Here is a 20,678-nt window from a genome sequence, read left to right as displayed (position 1 = left end):
GATCATTGTTTGCAAAGTAATTTAAAGGCTTAATACCCTTTATGGTTTTTATTTTCGTCAAGTGCGTTCGATTTGGTCTCTGTTTTTTTGTTCAATGTTGTCCTAAAGAATGTAAAATCTGTTCAATTTTGTCATTTTTGCAAATGTCATCTCAATACTGTTGTGCACACCTGGATTGTCTGCCGTTAATGATTTAAATGACGTTTGCAAAAAAGATCAAATTGAACAGATTTTATATTCTTTAAGACAACATTGAAAAAAAACAAGAATAAAATCAAACGCACTTGACAAAAATAATAACCGACGAAAATAAGAACCATCAAATATATTAAGCCTAATTTAGAAAAAAGAAGAAGAATTGAAAATGAGACATGACATGTGCAAAGGCACTCTTAAATTTCTCCAACCCAATCTAATATGAACAAAAGAATAAAGATGTATGAATAGGCTAGCCTCTATCATTTCTTTATCTTCAATTTCTTTGTCAGAGTTATGCTTTTTGAGAGAAAGAGACAAATCATATTCATCCACAACACTAGAGATTGCCTTAGCTGTATGCTACTGTTTTCTATCTATCTGACATCACTAATTTTTGTGTTTTATTATGCAATATAATTATTTAACTTATAGTTCACGAAACAAAATAGGGAAAATATATTTTATGGAAAAATTAAAACCCTTCAGTTAAAAAATCTAGGTAAAATTAATTAATACACGGAACATAACAAAAAAATACACGATGTAATTTTTATTTTATTAAGACAATTAATATTTTGTTTAATCTATTTTAGATTTTTTATTTATTTAGTTTCCAAATCTTGTAATTTTTGTTTAAGGACAAATATTGTATATATTAAGATTAAAAAGAGTATAAACGTTGTACTAATTAAAAAAATAGTGAAATAATAAATGATAATTTTAGTGGCAGTAATTTAAATCGTATTTCGTATTAAAATAATCCGTATTTGGAATGGCATGTTAATTATTTTCATAAATAAATGACTACTCCTATACAATCCCATCATAATCATTTCTATTTGACCTGTATCCCCTTTTTAATGAATTCTGCATTTCAAAAAAATATTCCATTCAAAATTGCATTATTTGATGAAATAAAATTTATATTAAATTATTTCTATAAAATTGAATGGACATTACATATTGAATTAATTAGCATTTTAAATGAATTTTTTATTTTCATAAAAAATTAAAATTTCTTATTTGATTTCATTTTGATTGTTTCCATTTTGAAACATAATTTTCCCAAACAATAAATTTCTTATTTGATTTCATTTTGATTGTTTCCAATTAATCACACATTTGGAATCAATTATTCATTTAAATTCTAATCTATTAAAATGATATTAAATCGTATCGAATTGTCAACATTTGAAACTCACATTTATTATAAGTTAATTCAAAAAATTATATTACTTATGGAAAAAACAAGACTTATCATTTTATTATATTTAACTGAGTTAATCTAGAAACATGTTAAAATGTCAAATGCTTATTATTTAATCCAACCTTAACTAACCGGTGAAAAAAATTATCAAAATAACATGAGAAATATTTCATGAAATACAATATCCTTTATATAAGTAAGACTCGTAAGTAAACAAACAAATTAGAGTCATGAACTATCAGAGGGAGCTCATAGAACTTCAAATAATTCGCACAAGCAACTTCTACCATATGGGAAATCTAGAAGACGCGATTAAAGAATGCACGGATTTCTGTAAAAGTCTTAAGTAGCTAAAATCACTGCACCAGGCAGTGGAAAAATTAATCCAACATTAACTATCCGGTTGAAAAATTATCAAAATAACATGGAAAATATTTTACTGTTTTTGATTGCATCATAGATGTAGTTAACTATCCTAATTATTACTAAATAATAATATTCAAATAACTGGTTGATATTTCAAAATCATCTTTAAATTTTAAATTTCTTTTACAAAGCTCTTTTTTATAATTTATCAATTTACTCATAAAAAAACTATAAAAGAGGAAGTATTACAATTATACATAAAATATTACTGATATTGTAAATATCTAAATGTTATAATTATAATTTTTTTATAAGATAGTAACTATTTATACCTAATAAGTTCATTACTTATTATAAAAGAAAAATATACTTTTATTCAATTTTTTTTCACACTGATTGCATACTAAAATTACTTTTTTTAGTGATTACCTATTTAAAAATTGATTCATATTTATTCTTAGTAAAAATAATCTCGAAACTTGCCTATATTAAAATTGAGTGTAACCATCTGAATTTTAAATTAGTTTATTAAAACACTTAATAATTAAATTGTAAAATAATTTTAAAGAGCTTGATTCATCCTCTCATAATCCAAATCTAAGGGAGCAATTAGGGTACCCATTAACATGTAAAATCAAATTTATACACCATAATATGTTTTATCATCGAATTTATTACTAAAACTAATTTAGACACAGATATAAAATTCTTAATCATATTTAATATTATAAAACCAATTCTATCAAAATTAATTCAACTCTACTTTCAAACAAAGGCACCACGCTATCTATAACCAAAGTTTGAAGTTTGGACGTTTCACCTGCACCTCCGAGTAATTTATCTTATACCTCCAAAGTTTTACAAAATGCCTATATTACCCCTGATTAAAAAGCTTTTAATATATATATTTTTTAAATTTATTAAAGATTCTTATTCATTGTTTTCAGTGTACACATACTTTCCCATTTTAATTATAGTGCTCGTATCTTATTTTTCTTGACTTTTTTTCGTCTCTTAATTTTTCCACACACAGAGCACCCCACTCGTGCTTTCCTCTCCTCGTCTTTCCTCTTCCTCTGTCAAGCACACACACATAGCCGTTTTTTCCTCTCCCTTTGCTTTCGTATTCCTCTCTCCATGGTTGCACACAGGAGCGAGCTTTCGCACTGCAGCCATAGCTTCACATAGGTGGTGCATTCTGTCTTGAGGGAGCTTCGTTGAAGGCTCAAGCTCCAGCACCGCCAGTATACACAAACACGCACCTAGTTTTCAGATCCGATGTATGTTGAGTCGGTTATGGACATTCAATTCAGTCCCAATCGCTTCCCTATATCCGATTGATGTTTATGTTGCTGAAAAATGGTAATGGTATTCTGTGTGACTGAATTTGTGTATGATTGTATTATTTTTGATGAATGTGGGTGAGTGGAGTAAGGTTTTTGTAGTTGAGTGTTCTGAATATATGAAATGGGACATTATATTCTATGAATATATGAAATGGGACATTATGTCTTAATGATATAAATATTACAAATAATTAAACTTTATTTCAAATAAAATAATTTTGAGACGTGCAATTCATGTGGGTGCTGGAACGTAGGGTTTATTAATAAAAATGAAATGAGGTGGTGGGGTGGAAGAGTGCATGTTTGCTGATAGGAGGAAAATGGAGGTGTGGTCAATGGGCACAAAAAATTTCAATAAACAAAAAATTAACAAATAACCACCTATTAATTAGGGGTATGTTAGAAAATTGGAGGTGCAGAGTGAAATGCTTGGAGAAACACCCCCAAAGTTTTGCAAAGATAATACTAGATCAAGTGGCTCTTGGCCCAAGAGCAAAAGCCGGTGCAATTTTCTAATGCTGATTCAATAATATCACCAGCAGCAATACTTCAGCACAAAACGCAATGAAAATATTCCAATCGATGATCAAACTAACAAAACGAACACGAACAAAAGTTCCAATTATTATAGCTAAAAGTATTAGCTAATTTAAGCATTCTCACAAAACCAAGTTACCACAAAATACAATACTTACAATAAGTGTTCAGCTATTACAACCTTAACTATATAAAACATAAGTATCTTTCTCCAAGAACCGCCAGACTTGCATGAAATCTCAAGACAAAACCAATTTTTTTCAAATATCTCATGCCTAAGAAAACAGGAAAATTTGGTAAGTAGACCAATATAAAATATAACATAACATACACACGCTATTAACGATTTAACTAGAGCTTTTTCCATTGTTAAAAGCAATCAAAGACAGCTTTGTAGCAAAACAGATTTTGCTATTTACACATTTTAGTTTTACTAGGATCAATATTGTTCGATTTAGTAGTTAATTTCACGTTTCGAAAAAATTTAAATCTAAAACCAGTTTTCAGATAGTTTCAAACTACTTTCAGTGCGTAAAATAAACAAAGAAGAACATTTAAACTTTTAGTTGTTAGGTTTTCTACTCAGCTTTTTTATTCCTCGTATTCTTCCTTAGACACACATCTTATCCCACTTCTATATATATCTAAAATATTATTTTTAAAATCTGTTTTATAAAATAGTTCTTAAAAACTAAGAAAATCTTAAATATAACTAAAAGTGTTTAAGATCTGATTTAAAAATTAATTTAACTACATTTTAATGTAACTTTTTTTTCTAGAGGTTTGTATTTGAACACAAAAAAATTGGAAACTTACCACCCGAAATATGTATTCATTTTTTCCCTTTCAATTATTTACATACTTAAACATCAATCAATAATGTTAAAAAAAAAACGCAGGAGGGAAGGCAATTATAAAAGACAAGAAACCAAATCACACAAATGGTGTCATCCTAACAATAAAATTTTAATTAGAGCTACAACATCGAGACTTACCTTGCTGGCAATGTTGTTGGAAAGCCACTCCAGACCCTCATAGAGACCCTCTCCAGAAGTTGCACAAGTGCTCTGGATATACCTGAAATAAATCAAGCCATTGAATGAGAAGGGGTTACTCACAAATTCAAATCTCTTTGGTCAAATTAAATATAGCACTGAAGTTACAGACAAATCAACAAATGTTCCTCTCATATATGCAAGAAAATTCAAATCGTCAGTATCATCAATGGAAACTTTTAGATAAGGACCATATCTTCATACCAGTGGCGTTGACGGAGTGAATGAAGACCAAGCTTGTCGGTTATTTCTGCAGCATTCATTGCATTAGGAAGATCTTGCTTGTTGGCAAAAACAAGCAAAACAGCATCTCTAAGTTCATCCTGAAACAAATCAACATTAAGATTCAAAAACTACCCTAATAAATTTCCAGTATACTGCCACGTTATTTAATACCAAACTTTATTACTTACATTATTTTCAATTTGGGTTGGGTCTCAACCCAAAAACTAACTCATATGGCCTTGCTCAACATTTTATAAGCTCTACTTCACATCTATAGTTGATGTCAGATCTCAACACCCTCTCCTTCACCTCTAGGATTGGACATCTAGAATGTAGGGATTGTAGGACAGATTTTTTATTTTATATTATTGCACAGAAAGCTGCAGGGCTAGCTTCTGTTATATTGCACTAGAAAAGCAACAGGGCCGGTATATTTTAGGACAACGGAAGGTCGTTGAGTCATAACAACAAGCAATTTAAGGTCAATAAGTCAGTATTGCAACAGAGCACTCGAATTACATCCATCAAATCTACAGAGCTTCTTTTAAGGTAAAAAATGATAATTAAAAAAATCCCAAATCAATGCATAAATAATAAGTAAAACACCTTTCATTCCTTTTCTTTTTTGTGTGTTTTCTCTTTTAGGCATTTGAAATAAGGAAAACATAAATACTCCTGAAGAAAATTAAAAAATATGGTTAGCAAACAAGGAGATGTCACTACAAGAAATTGTCAGACTTCACAGCAAAATTGAGAAGAAATGTTAATTTATAGATGATAAACACTCAAAAGTCAAGACTAAAATAGTTTTAATAAGAGGTAGTGTGGCTAGTCTTAGGGCTTTAGATAGAGATCAAAAAACTGAAAATGTTGGAAAACAATCAATAAAAAGTATAAAGTAAACAAGACATATAAGGCTAGACCAAACTTCTGAAGCTCCCTTGGTACTGGGAACACATTCAAATCCTTGTGAATGGGAAGCCACCATTTTTGGGGGAGGGAATATCTATCAAATCGTCAAAGGGGAATTATTCCTATGTACAGCTCACAACGGGAAAAAAATATATCTTAGTCTAACCCCAAAAAAAGCAACATAGAAAAGAATGGACAAATTTCTAGATAACATACTTAGCAATAAGACTCCCTCTTCCCCTAAAATGATTATCAAAAGACTTAAACATCATGAAAGAAAATCAGTAAGAACACAAAATACTAAAATCATAAAAGGATAGATAACAAAGATGAGATGGAAGAGTTGGGCATTTATGCCCTGTGGCACTTATTTTATTTGTTTAATATAGGAGTAGCGTGTGATGAGGAAGCCATGTGCGTTATAATTCTAAATTCAGGGCAGAGAACAGTATCTGTGCAAGTCATGTAACCGGGGGACAACACAAACAATTATATTTCGATATGATTTAATAAAATTTCTATCAATTTATCACAGGTGCTCTATCAGGAATCGGGATGTGACTGAAAGTAGCATGCCTATAAAATATACCTCATTCAGCATTCTGTGCAACTCATCCCTTGCCTCAACCACTCGGTCTCTATCATTGCTATCAACCACAAAAATGAGACCCTGAGTGTTCTGGAAATAATGCCTCCATAGTGGACGAATCTGCATATAGCAACTAAAATTATAGCAAAATTGCATAAACCCTCATAATAGAAAAAATTAAACAATTGAATAAACAACATGAGGCACTAACAGAACATCCCACACAGACATGAATAATGTTTGAACTTGCTTAGAGAATACTAAATAAGACAGGTCCATCAGTGATTCCAAAAAAGAATAATATAGCAGTAAATTCATCACATTAATCAATTTATATAGTAATATACAGGAGAGAAAGGCTTAAACAAAGCTAATCCACTCTCTCAACCAAACCTTCGTAAGAAATATAAAATCCAGCAGCAAATTCACATAAAGTCCTCAACTCCATAGACCAATCAACCCAGGTACACAGATCGTGCAAATAAAAGCCTTGAATAGAGTCATGAAGTATAACATGAAAGACACTTTATGATTGAGAGTCATATCCATGCATGACTATACTAGCTCTTTTTACAATTACAATAGGAACAAACAAGCAGACAAATACAGAAAGTGCAGTTTTACCTTGTCCTGACCACCAACATCCCAAACAGTGAAGCTGATGTTCTTGTACTCCACAGTCTCAACATTAAATCCTACAAAGCAAAATGTGGATCTAATTTAGTAATTTATACTTGTACAATCATAAGAGGAAATACAGCTCTAGCAAACCCATGTTTAAATTTCCACATTAATAATATCATTGCACACGTGCCAGAAATATGATAGTAAACAAATTAATAAGTGAAAAATAAATCAATAAATTAGGATCTCCAAGGACCCCTTACACTGAGAAATGGACATCTCAAGGGTGTCAAGTTTGCAAGACAGGACATTTGCAAGTGGTCCAATGACGGCCCAATAAGCCCACCAACAGTTATTAGGATAGACTGTTACCACCTCAAACTTTGGGTTTAGATCAATACTACAATACCGAATTGGAAGGATGCTTTAATTTAGTCACATCACTAGTGATACTAGACTCTCCAACAATTCCCATAACAAAAAATAATAACACAAATATCACCCCTGGCTATCCATCAGCTTCTTCTGCTAAAGTTCAAGTTTTCACATACTCAAAAATAACTAACAGTTGGCTAATCTATAAAAACAATTTTTGGTGAGTGATGTACACAATTCTAATAATTAATTTTCTTTGGTTTTTTCCCGGGTTCTCCTTCAGAGACACCCATGTACCAAACACTGAATGTGGACGTCTAGTCAGCATGGATTCAAATCTTGATTTACCATTAATAATAGTAATACTACTACTGTTACTATTAGTATAGTACTACTACTAACAATAATAATAAATTATAACTATGATACAAAGTACAGTAAAAAAGAAGTAAAAAAGCATGTTAGATGGAGCATTTATTAAAAAGGAAAACTAACAGTGAGATAGCGAAATTACCTATGGTGGGGATAGTGGTGACGATTTCTCCAAGCTTGAGCTTGTACAAGATGGTTGTCTTACCAGCAGCATCGAGACCTACCATCAGAATCCTCATTTCCTTCTTCGCAAACAACCTGCTGAACAGTTTCGTGAACGACAACCCCATCTTCTCTCACTCCAATTCACTGTCCAAATCACACAATCAATCGCACCGTAATAGATCCATCGCCAAAGCAAAAATTAAAATCAGATACAAAAATAGCAGTTATCATAATCAATTGAAAGCTAATAAATAATGAATCGATCGATAATCGGAACACAAAAATTGTTGCGTGGAAAGAAATTGAGAGAAGTCGAAAGGTGGAGAAGATGAATTCGTTTACCTCTTCTTGATTTCCAAGAGAAGAGCGAATAGAAATTTTTTTGTTCTTGGAGAATGACAGAAAGAGAGAGGGAGTTCAGTTTTTCTTCCCAGTGTTATTTCATAACAAGAGTATTCATACGGCGTCGCTCGTGCCGAATTTTAGTCAAAACGTTGTCGTTCACATAATGAAATCTAAATGAATGGATAATAATGATGAAGCTGATAAAAAAAATCTTACAATGATAGAATTAATACTAATGATGTGGGAAGAATCACGACTTATTCTAGTTGAGATTAAAACAATTAATCTTAAGCTCTCAGAACATTTTATACTAAGATGAGTCAATAATGCACAGCTTGAACAAAAGAGTTTTTTAACTTGACTATATGTTTAAAACTTTGATATGTCATCTTCTTTATCTATTTTTCTAAATTAAATAAATAAAATCATTTTTTAAATAAATAAAAATTATTTATAACTAAATTATAAAAATTATTTATATTTAATTTTATAATTATAATTTCATTATTTTTTGGTTTATAAAGTAAATATCGATGCACATATATAATTTTTTAGCTAATATTTATTAAAAAAATTATATAAATATAACATTAACGCAATTCACATAATAAATTCACATGATATTTTCACTATTATTTCTATAAAGTTAAATACTTGAGTTATTATATATATAAAAGCAAAAATAATAGATTAAATTTATTTTAATATGTTAAAATTGAACATAAATAAGCAACCTAAGTATTTTAATTGTTCAACCGGTTTGATTGATTAAATAAAAAAAAGTAAATTTTCTCTTGTCTATTTAATGAGTTAACTTAATCAATTTTTTATAATCTTAGTTAGGATTATTTTGCAAGTCCGTAATTTTATTTAAAGAATGATTGTAAGGGAAGCTGTGTAGAGCTTGAGTGAAGTAAGGAAAGCTGAATTTTCTTTGTATTTATTGAAAGATTTTTTGGCATGTGTGAAGTTTATGCAAGTATTAGATGGATTGGACTGAAATTAGGATGATTATGTTATACTTCATGTATGCAATGTGGCTGTTTTGAATGTACGTGTTCTAACTGTAAAAATGTACTAAATTAGATGATATTTGGACTGTTTTAGATGCATGAGAAGTGTTAAATATGTGTTAGCAGTGAATGGTTATGAATCAAAACAAGTGGTCTTAGTTTAAAACTAATTTAGAGGAAGTGAGTTAGTGAAAATGAGAAATTGGAGTTGAGGGCTCAATTGGTCTGTTGGGACAGTCTGGGTAAGTCAAATGTGACTTGTTTGAATCATCAAAATGGTCAAAAACATGTTCAAAGTGGTAGATTGTGATTTGGGTCCCTAAGTTGATAAATTTGATGTTCTAGACTAGGAATTGATCCATAAACACTTTAGATTGATGTTAGGAAGGTTTAGAATCACTTAGTCAAGTCTAATTAAGTATATAACACAATCTAGGAGTGTTAGAAGTTGAGAAAAATAGATAGAATTGGTAATTGGGGTCTGAGTTGCATAATTATGCAGATTTTCATTCTGTAGATTATGCAGACTTGTCGAGCAAATAGATTCGCATAACAAGTCGTCCTGGCGAGGTGCTCTCTGTCAAGACATTCACACAGCAAACTGGTGCGATGTGTGAATAGCTTGAGAGTTTTGCTCTCTGTTTGGGCATTTGCGCAGCGAGTTGGTGCATTATGCGAATGGTTGGAGAGGGTTGCTCTCTGCCTAGTGATTCACATAGCAAATTTGGGCGCTGAGTGCCTAGTGTTGGTCTGTGATTAGCGAAAAGGGGCGCACAACGAGTGTTTGGGGAGTTTGGTCTCTGTCTGGGCTTTCGCATAGCGACCTGAGGGCGTTATGCAAGGGGTTGAGGTCTGGTACCTCTGCGAGTTAATTTGCATAGTGAGATAGGTCATTGTGCGAGAAACTCCTGGTTTTGCCCTGCGAATAGGGTGCGTTGAGCGAAAGGTCTGAGTTAGTCTACTCTTTATTTCTTTGTCTTGAGTTGAATTAAGTTAACTGTTGCATGTATTGTGAAGTGTGTTTGAGGGTGTATTATAATATATAATCGAGTATTATTATGAGTGAATTTACAAGTAAAAGTATGTGATTCAAAGTGGTGAATGTAAGCTTCAGTGTAGAATCTCTTAGTGAGATTTCAGGTTGTTTAGAATGAATGCAGGAGCTTAGTCTTGGGGGTTATTCTGAAACTCCAATGGTCTTTCATTCTCAAGTAGAGAGGATTGAATCATGTCGTGAGGAGTAGTAGGAGGTCTTAGTCTTGGGGGCTTCTAGTATGCCTCAAAACCCGGAACAGACTAATCTCGTGAGTGTGGTAGGGTGAAACCCATTGACAATGACTTTGTAAAGCAGTAGAGACCACTACGAGTGCATGACCCACCATAGCTCGACAATCATTCTAACTCCGAACAAGTCAAAGTCTAAAACATAACATGTTAGGATGTTTGATTTAGTTACTTTGCTTATCTTGTGTATGTTATGTGTTATTAAATTGTATGTTTTCTTGTATATCTAGCTTTTGCTTGTGTTTGTATTTTGTATGTGTGGTGCTTTTCTTTTGCAATGATCATCCGATAAATGTGAGCAGAGGGAGATGAAGTGCCTCTGGAGCAGGCTTTGAAGGGTAAGGATGCTGCTGTTTAGTTTAGTTAGGTTGTTTATTTTTGGTATATAGTTTTGGAATACTCTTTTATATCTAAAGTTTTTAATTCTACTGTTATTTTGGATGACTGTATAGTTTATATTTTATATTCCAATCTATAAATATTTTATTTTATTATTTATGTGACTACTGTGGTTTATTATATTTTGTGATGTTACATAACATACCCTCTTTGTTTTAAAAATAGAGATACAGTTTAATTATGTTTTAACTTCTGAAATTTGAACTTATTAGAAAAATGAACTTCTGGTCTTTAATAGGCGATTTAGAGGTTTAAAGTTCATTTTCTGAACCATTTTCCATTTCTAAACAAGTTTGAAGCTATTATTATAATAATATTGTTCTGAAATCAAAATCTTTTTTTTATCTATGAAACTAAAAGTGGATTAATTTTTTAATTTCATAAACTAAAATATAAAAATAAATTTACTGAATATATGAAACATGTAACTATTTAATTTAATCATAATAAGATTAGAATTAATATGGTTAGATATATTCATTTGCAGCCAGTAGATCTGCTCTTTTTCTGTATGGTTTATATATATATATATATATATATATATATATATATATATATATATATATATATATATATATATATATTAAGTTTGCTGGCAGATGCAGATCTTTTGGGAGAAGTACACATTAAATAAAAATTTTCTGAATTCAAGGGCACATATTTATTATTTATTATTTTATATTCATGAGATTTTTAAATGATCCTTATAGAAGAGAAAATTCCAATAGAAATCTTGAGAGAGTAGTTGTCTTAATAATATTATAAATTAATCACCCACTCATTTTCTCATCTATTTTAATTCATTACCATTTTTATTAATTTCTAATTTCACATACCTTTAATTGTGAACAAATATGTTACTATAGTACACCTTCTTGTATATTTTCCATATATTTATCACTTGATAATTATTATTTGCAATTTTTATTAAGTCTTTTTTTTTCTTTTACTGATTCGTAATTTTCTTTTTCTTTACTTTTTGTTGTAAGGGCAATTATAATTAGCTAAATACAGTTTAGTTTAAAAAAAGTCACTAAATAAATAACCATCAATTTCAAAGATTAAATATAATTAATTAAAATATGGACCATATTAAATACTGTTCTATCACTGTTCTATCAATTAAAAATGGTTAATATCTAAAATAATTTTTGAGTAAAAAATTATAATTAATTTATAAATTAAACGATAAATTGGTTTCTAGCTATTAAGTTTTAACTACTTGTTGTTGATTCTAATTCACAAATTAATTACAACGTTTTATAAATAATAAAGTTTATTTTAAATATTAATATTTTTTTATAAAATAATATTTATAACTTATTCTTATAAGATTCTGGTCATCCGCTGGGGCAGTCATGGTTGGGTCTCGTCCCCTACATTGTATAATTAGGTTTCTTTTAAGAGGCGAATTTCTTTCATTCTTGTTCTGAATCTTGCAATCATGTTTCAATCATCTGCATATTTCATTAAATATAGCACAAATGCACCAACTTCTCCCTCTCATTTATGATTTCTATGGATGGATTCATATAAATCTTATAATTCAAATCAGCTAACTTTTCTTTTATTTGGTACATGTTATTGAGATTAAATTAAATTTAATGTATTTTTATAAATAATTTTTTTTATAGACGCGATTAAAGAATGCAATGACTGTAGATCATAATGTAACTAACTATCTAATTATTACTAAATAATATTCAAATAATTTATGAATAATAACTACATTTCAAAATTACCTTTAAATTTTTTTATAAATTCTTTTTCATAATTTATCAATTTACTTATAAAAAAATATAAAAGATATAAAAGAGGAATTATTACAATTATACATAAGATATTACTGATATGGTAAATATCTAAATGTTATAATTATAATTTTTTTTAAGTTATTACTTAATATAAAAGATAAATATACTTTTATTCAAATATTTTTCAATAATTAAATTTATTTTATATTAAGTATTTAACTATAAAATTTAAATATGATTAATAACTAAAAAAAGACGTAACACATATTAATTATAAAAGAAACTTGCATATATTAAAATTGAGTTTAACCATTTAAATTTTAAATTAGTTTATTAAAACACTTGAAAATTAAACTCTAAAATAATTCGAGAGGATTTGATTGATTCCTCTCATAATCTTCTATTTATAAGAATAAATTGATATTAGACTAATCCTAAACACAATATAATCATGATAGATAGGTAACCCTATACACAATATAATCATCATAAATAAGTAACCCTATACACAATATAATCATGATAAATAGGGTAACTCTTGACACACTATAATATGATAAATATCTTAACAAAAACAAAGTATTTAAAATAAAACTATATTAAAAGTTGCTAAAGTCTTAAAATTTGTTATTGAAATAGAATTGTTGTTAAGGTATCCTAGGCCATAAACTTCACTTGCATTTTAAATTCAGAGAATAAGGTTACGTATTTAGAATGTAAAACAATTTAACATATTACTATTTATATTATTTTGAGAAAATTACTGTTAAAATCAACAATGTTATATATATATATATATATATATATATATATATATATATATATATATATAAATAAAGAGAGTAGTGGAATCATATTTATATTACATGTAAGAGTTACCAATTCAGATAACATGTAAAATCAATTTTGTACACCATAATATGTTTTATTATAAAATGTATTACTAAAACTAAGTTAGACACAGATCTAAAATTCTTAATCATATTTAATAATATAAAACCAATTCTATCAAGATTAATTCCACTTTATTTTCAAACAAAGGCACCAGGATGCTATCTATAACCAAAGTTTGGGTGTTTCACCCTGCACCTCCAAGTAATTCATCTTACATCTCCAAAGTTTTATAAAATGCCTATACTATCCCTAATTAAGAAGCTTTTTAATATTTTTTTTTAAATTGGTTAAAGATTCTTATTCATTGTTTTCAGTGTACACAGACTTTCCCATTTCAATTACAGTGATCGCATCTCATTTTTCTTGGCTTTCTTTCGTCTCTCAATTTTTCCACACAGAACACCCCACTCGTGCTTTCCTCTCCTTGCCTTTCCTCTTCCTCTGTCCAGCACACACACAAGCACATAACCATTTTTCCCTCTCCCTTTGCTTTCGTCTTCCTCTCTCCATCGTCGCACACAAGAGCGAGCTTTCGCACTGCAGCCATAGCTTCACAAAGGTGGTGCATTCTGTCTTGAGGGAGCTTTGTTGAAGGCTCGAGCTCCAGCGTCGCCAATATACACAAACACGCACCCAGTTTTCGCTCACTGTGTGAATAAGATATGGGGAAGCGATTGGGGCTGAATCGGATGTCCATAACATATTCAGCATACATCGGATGTCCAAATCCGATGTAGGCTGAATCGGTTTTCCATATCCGATTCACACAAAGTTTTTGTTTTCAGCGTGTCATTTGAGTGCTTGTGGTTGATGTTTATGTTGCTGAGAAATGGTAATGGTCTTCTGTGTCATTGAATTTGTGTATGATTGTATTATTTCTGATGAATGTGGGTGAGTGGAGTAAGGTTTTTGTAGTTGAGTGTTCTGAATATATGGTCAAAAACGTGTGCAAAGTGGTACATTGTGATTTGTATCCTTAGGTTGATAAATTTGATGTTATAGAGTAGGAATTGATCCTTAAACACTTTAGATTGAGGTTAGGAAGGTTTAGAATCACTTAGTCAAGTCTAATTAGGTATATAATACAATTTAGGAGTGTTAGAAGTTGGGAAAAATAGATAGAATTGGTAATTGGGGTTTGAGTTGCATAATTCTGCAGATTTTCGTTCTGCAAATTATGCAGACTCACTGTGCGAATAGATTCGCATAACGAGTCGCCCTGGCGAGATGCTCTCTGCTAAGGGCATTCGCACAACGAATTGGTGCGTTGTGCGAATGGCTTGAGAGGTTTGCTCTCTGCTTAGGCATTCGCACAGCGAGTTTAGGCGTTGTGCAAATGGTTGGTGAGGGTTGCTCTCTGTCTAGCGATTCACATGGCGAATCAGGACGCTATGCGCCTGGTTGGGGTCTGGGACTACTACTAATTTTATTTGAATAGCGAAAAGGGGTGATAGCGAGTGGATTAGGATGGTTGGTCTCTGTCTGGGTTTTCGCATAGCGACCTGGGGGCGTTATGCGATGGGTTGAGGTCTGGTACCTCTGCAAGTTAATTCGCACAGCGAGACAAGTCGTTGTGCGAGAAACTTCTGGTTTCACCTTGCGAATTGGGTGCACAGAGTGAAAGGTCGTAAACAATTTACTCTTTATTGCTTTGTATTGAGTTGAATTAAATTAATTGTGACATGTATTGTGAAGTGTGTTTGAAGGTGTATGATAGTATAATTGAGTATTATTATGAGTGAAATTTCAAATAAAAGTGTGTGATTCAAACGGGTGAATGTAAGTTTCAGTATAGAATCTCTTGGTGAGATTCCAGGTTGTTTAGAATGAATGCAAAAGCTCAGTCTTGGGGGTTATCCTGAAACTCCAATGGTCTTTCATTCTCAAGTAGAGAGGATTGAACCATGTCGTGAGGAGTAGCAGGAGGTCTTAGTCTTGGGGGCTTCCAATATTCCTCAAGGCCCGGAACAGACTAACCTCGTGAGGGTGGTAGGGTGAAACCCATTGGCAATGACTTTGCAAAGCAGTAGAGGCCACCACGAGTGCATGACCCGCCATACCTCGACAATCATTCTAAGTTCGGACGAGTCAAGTCTAGAATATAACATATTAGGATGTTTGATTTAGTTACTTTGCTTGAAATATCTTGTGTATGTTATATGCAAATTGTATGTTTTCTTGTGTATCTAACTTACCCTTCTGCTTGTGTTTGTATTTTGTATGTGTGATGCTTTTCTTTTGCAATGATCATCTGATGGATGTGAGCAAAGGAAGATAATTAAGGTGCCTCTGGAGCAGGCTTTGGAGGGCGATGACTCTGTTGTTTAGATTAGTTTAGTTAGGTTGTTATTTTGGTATATAATTCTAGAATACTCTCCTATAATTAAAGTTTTAAATTCTACGATTATTTTGGGATGACTGTAAAGTTTATACTTTATCTCCTAATCTTTAACTATTCTATTTTATTATTTTTGTGACTACTATTATATGGTTTATTACTATATTTTGGGATTTATTTATTTATTTATTATAAAATATTTTCTTCTCCTTTATATAAATATTATTCTATTTTTTACATATTGTAGAAAGAATTATACTGTTCTTTTAGAAGATATTTAAATATACAAATTAATATGAATTTCACCCTAATAAATCAATCTTATAAAGCTTAATACAAGTTCTTAATATCAAAAAACAATATATGCATGTAGATGTGAAAATTTATTATATAATTCATAGATACGTGGCTAAACACATTTTTTCTACATCATAAACCTTTCAACTCTAAATATATATATATATATATAGGCTTCTAAATCCTCACCCAAATTACATATAATACAAGAATATATGAACTACTATTAACATATATATCTGGATAAGCAACCACTAAGAACAATTTTCTATGATGTATTATATTGATCTATGTAACCCTAACATCATAGTACAGTGGTGACAAATGATCAGCAAGAATCAATGTTGGAAGCAAATCCTGATTTTGAAGGGTTTCCACTCTGAAGACATTCAACAGAAGGGACTGTTTTGGTCTTCAATTCTCCAAATGCTTCCCAACAAAAGGGTACATTGTTAGGGTTTTGAGATGATTGTAGCTGAATGGTGTCAAGGGTTATGCCAGTGCATGGTAAGCTATCACTGCATGCAAAATAAATTGCCTCTTTTGTGTATGTTCCTTTTATGTTCACATACTGTATGCCTGACACTGCCACTGCTGATGACTCATTCCTGCATTTTCCACCATCACAATAGTATTGATCGATGGAGATCGGAGTTTCAACTCCAGAAACTTGCACGTTCGAGAACATTATGTTTTGGACCGAGCCAGAGCCTCCCTACATATGAAAAAACATCAACAATTTCCAATTTTACAGAATTAGCTTGTAAGACGAGATTTGCATCCACGTGTATATCTAAATCAGCTTTGTTTTATAACGTGAAAGAGTGAAGTTTAAATCTAACTCAATCCCATAAAAATGATTTAAAAGATAATATATAATGAGGTTTATATCTATGTAGATACTTTAAATTAGTCTTATTTCTAGTCGACGTCTGTGACCAAAACCTTAAAAAGAAAAAGAAAAAGTGGAGGATATTTGATGTTTACCTGCCATGTTTTGATTCTAACACCAGTGAGAGTGTTCTTGATTGTGACATCTCGAACAGTGATGTTTCTAACACAGGCTTTGGTGTTCTCTCTGCCAAGACTTCCAATACTGATTCCATGGCCAGGTCCACAATTCACGTTATGAACATATACGTCTGAGCAACCAGTTTGAATCGATATGCAGTCATCACCTGCACAATTTAACAAAACAGATTTTACTCACACCAAGTTCTTTACCATGTTTCACACTTCAAACTTGTTTCTTTCCAAAGATTGGAGAAAATTATGCAGAATTTAGCTACAAAAAATTTCACCATATTGAAGTTTAAGCAAAAGCTTTATGAAATTGATAGATTTACATAAAGTAAAATGTTCTATTTACTCAATTCTGTGTTATGTCATCATTCCAAAATACTTTTAAGTCAAATATATATAAATACATAAAATTTAAAATATTGGTTAGAAAATGTCATTTTTCATATGAATAACTTAATTAACCAATATTTTTAATCAGACGATTAAGTATTTTTATTCATATTTAAGTTTAAGAAAAATAATCCATAGTATAATGCTATTTTACGTTGTCATCTAATAAAAATTGAGCTGTAACAAAAGAATTAAGTATAAATAAGTTGAAGCAAATTTTAATTATCATAAATTACTCTTGACATAAACAATTCACCATAATTAATATAAAAAAATTACTTTTAATGCAAAAAAATTCACCTTAGAACAATCAGATGACATTAGTCTCCCTGTTATTATTAATATTTTCCTTTATTTTATTTTGCTGGTCTAATAGCATGAACAATTGGTAAATTATATTGTTTACTTTTTTGTCATTCACGAGAAGAGATAGTGTTTGTAATAATATATTAATTTCTCTTTATTTTATGCTGTTTCTCTCATAGAATGGTAGTTAGAAGTTATACTATATTGGATTGTGACTGATACAAGTTGAGACAATGGACCCATTTTGGGATTAAATTTTTCTTTCATCACGAGATGGAACATTGTTTGTGACATCAGTGTCTGAAACCTGTTAATGTAAGATATGATGAAAATGATGTTTTTTTGAGATTTTGATTATATTTTAGAAGCATGCATGCTTACCACAAGCAAGTGTGCTGCTGTAGATGACCACATTCTGTGAGTTCTGCAGATGAATTCCATCAGTGTTGGGGCTATCACCAGGTGATGAAACGTTTATATCAAACACTTGAACGTTTGTGCTTGAATCAAACTTCAGATGTGTCTGTTGGCTGTTCTGAATTGTTATTCCTGTCACTGTTACACCATCGCTTCCATAGAACCTCAGGGCCTAAATAACAGAACACCTCAGAATTTTAGTTTCAAGGATAAACTATGTGATCTTCTCACAGTTAAGAAGTAGAATTTAAGTCTAACTCAACTCCACCGGAGTTTGTAAAATTAGAATGACACTCACTTATATATTTTAAATTGATGTTATTTTTGACTTCTGCACACTCACACTATATATGATATTCCTTAGTAAAAATCCGATACTATCAATGAGTCTGTCAAAGAAAAATTTATTGAAATAATACACTAAAGTTCAATTTATATAAGAAATTTATCTATTTTTGATATTTTTATTCAACGTAAGACTTAGACTAATATTTGAATTCAGGTAGTATTATAAAGAAATGTGAATTTTAAGGATGCAAGGAGTATTCTTACTGTTGGTTTTGTGCTTGGAAGTCTTCCACTGCTTTCCAGCATGACTTCTGTGGAAGTGGGTGAGTCATTCCACCAAACAGAGCCTTGGCCATCAATGACACCTTTACCTCTTATTGTGATCTTTTTAAGCTTTGTAAATTCAAGCCAATGCAGGGTGCCAGAGCCCCAAGCTGCAGAGCTTGTAGGTGCAATGATTTTTCCATCTAACTGCATGTGTTTTTTTATGACGAATTGCCATTAGTAAATATAAAAGTTGTATCTTGTAAATCAAAAAGGTGATTCAGAAATATGCTTTCAACACTCTTAACCAAAAGAAGAAATTGACATATGAAGTAAGATTTTACAATGTGACAACATTTTAAAGACTGACTTTTCCTTTAACTAGTTGGATCTCAATACAAATGTTTTCACCATTTTGTCTTTGTATGTCATTATACAAAGGAATGAAATGAAAAAAACAGAGATTTTCTCAAAAACTTGAAAAGGGTCTTTGACCTATGTTTTAGTGTTTGTCTTGTATCAGAGAGAAAAATGGAAAGAATAAGAAGGAGGATAATGTCTTCACCTGAAAAACAATGTTTGGCTCACAGTTAGGACCTGAGAAAGAGATTGGTTTCACCAAAAATACAGAACCAGATGGAACAACCATTGTTGAACCCTCCACCTTACAAGCAGCTTCCCATGCTCCTTCAAAGGCCTGCATAATTTTTTGTCTGCTACAAGTTAATACTCAAAAATGGAAAAACTAATGAAAACAACGCTAAAACTGAAAAGATATAACGTCAATAAGACATGAGTCCAATTAAGAGATTAACGTTATTCTTTATCCAAACCTTAACATATAAGTTAACGAATTTTCAGTGTTCTACTTTTTCGTTTATGTCTAATGTAAAACTTAAACTCAAGTTTGAAATTCTAACACATTTTATATGCTATGTTGAAGATCCCACCTAAAGATAAAACACTGTATAAATTGATATAAACTTCGTCTTATAAACTCTGACAGAGTTCAAAATTTATAAGATTGAGTTATATTAAAATTCATTTTATTATTTATATATTGTAAATTTATCTTGTTAATTATGGAAAGCAAAAGGGTAAATGAATTCATTTGGGAAACCAATGAAGAACTGGTTTGAATTGAAAAATCAATCACCTTTGTATCATCTGCATGACCATCACCTTTGGCACCATAGTCCAATACATTAAAAGTAGCAGAAGCTGCTTTGAGTTTCCTCCCGAGGCTGACACGTGTGGCAGTGCAGCTTGAAGACAACACAGAAAATGCTATGGCAATGATCAATGCAATGGTCTTTATGTTCGTGTTCGTGTTCTTCATCTTTGAAAGAGAAAACAGAGATGCAAAGTTAGTTGGTGAAGAAGAAGAAGAAGAAGAAGATGGTTTGAAGAGAATAAGAGATTTTCTGCAGTTGGCATAGCGGGAAATTGAAGCTCTATTTATAAAGGGAAAAAATTGTTACACTTGCAATGCACACGAGATAAACAGTATCAAATCGTGACCAGTTCACAGGTTATGGACAATACTAGAATTTAATTGAAATATTTTTTACTTTGTAATCTCATTTACAATTCATTAAATTTCATATTTTTTTAATAATTATTTGGGTTTACAAATGTTTTCTTTCTAAGAACGTTGTTTTTAATTCTTGATCAAAATTTTTATTTTTCCTATAG

General features: G+C 30.8%; 2 protein-coding genes across 2 annotated transcripts; both read right to left on the bottom strand.

The window, feature by feature from the left end:
* Positions 1-3,719: 3,719 nt before the first annotated feature.
* LOC124827536 (ADP-ribosylation factor) lies at positions 3,720-8,474 on the bottom strand. Its single transcript, XM_047300613.2, has 7 exons — positions 8,314-8,474; positions 7,949-8,115; positions 7,060-7,130; positions 6,436-6,555; positions 4,914-5,032; positions 4,650-4,731; positions 3,720-3,929 (listed from the first exon to the last, which is right to left on the bottom strand). The coding sequence occupies exons 2-7, from the start codon at positions 8,094-8,096 to the stop codon at positions 3,924-3,926; spliced, it is 546 nt and encodes a 181-aa protein (XP_047156569.1). The 5' UTR covers positions 8,097-8,115; positions 8,314-8,474; the 3' UTR covers positions 3,720-3,923.
* Positions 8,475-16,385: 7,911 nt separating this feature from the next.
* On the bottom strand, positions 16,386-20,390 carry LOC124827529 (Pectin lyase-like superfamily protein). Its single transcript, XM_047300604.2, has 6 exons — positions 20,140-20,390; positions 19,549-19,680; positions 18,984-19,190; positions 18,396-18,603; positions 17,283-17,473; positions 16,386-17,010 (listed from the first exon to the last, which is right to left on the bottom strand). Exons 1-6 carry the CDS (start codon positions 20,320-20,322, stop codon positions 16,624-16,626), a joined length of 1,308 nt encoding a protein of 435 aa, XP_047156560.1. The 5' UTR covers positions 20,323-20,390; the 3' UTR covers positions 16,386-16,623.
* Positions 20,391-20,678: the final 288 nt, after the last annotated feature.

Source organism: Vigna umbellata, chromosome 4 (genome assembly GCF_029865625.1).
Source record: "Vigna umbellata cultivar VRB3 chromosome 4, Vumbellata_1.0, whole genome shotgun sequence".
In the NCBI taxonomy this organism is placed as follows: Eukaryota; Viridiplantae; Streptophyta; class Magnoliopsida; order Fabales; family Fabaceae; genus Vigna; species Vigna umbellata.
The sequence above is the reverse complement of the archived record's forward strand: the minus strand, read 5'-3'. Positions and strand labels throughout refer to the sequence as shown.

Excerpts from the sequence above, each read along its gene's own strand:
- LOC124827536 (XM_047300613.2), bottom strand. The coding sequence starts at position 8,096 with ATGGGGTTGTCGTTCACGAAACTGTTCAGCAGGTTGTTTGCGAAGAAG. Across the intron at positions 7,131-7,948 it reads CACCACTATCCCCACCATAG|GATTTAATGTTGAGACTGTG; the intron begins GTAATTTCGCTA and ends TTTGCTTTGTAG. Across the intron at positions 4,732-4,913 it reads TCACTCCGTCAACGCCACTG|GTATATCCAGAGCACTTGTG; the intron begins GTATGAAGATAT and ends GATTTATTTCAG.
- LOC124827529 (XM_047300604.2), bottom strand. The coding sequence starts at position 20,322 with ATGAAGAACACGAACACGAACATAAAGACCATTGCATTGATCATTGCC. Across the intron at positions 19,681-20,139 it reads GTCATGCAGATGATACAAAG|GCCTTTGAAGGAGCATGGGA; the intron begins GTGATTGATTTT and ends AAAATTATGCAG. Across the intron at positions 19,191-19,548 it reads AGCCAAACATTGTTTTTCAG|TTAGATGGAAAAATCATTGC; the intron begins GTGAAGACATTA and ends AAACACATGCAG.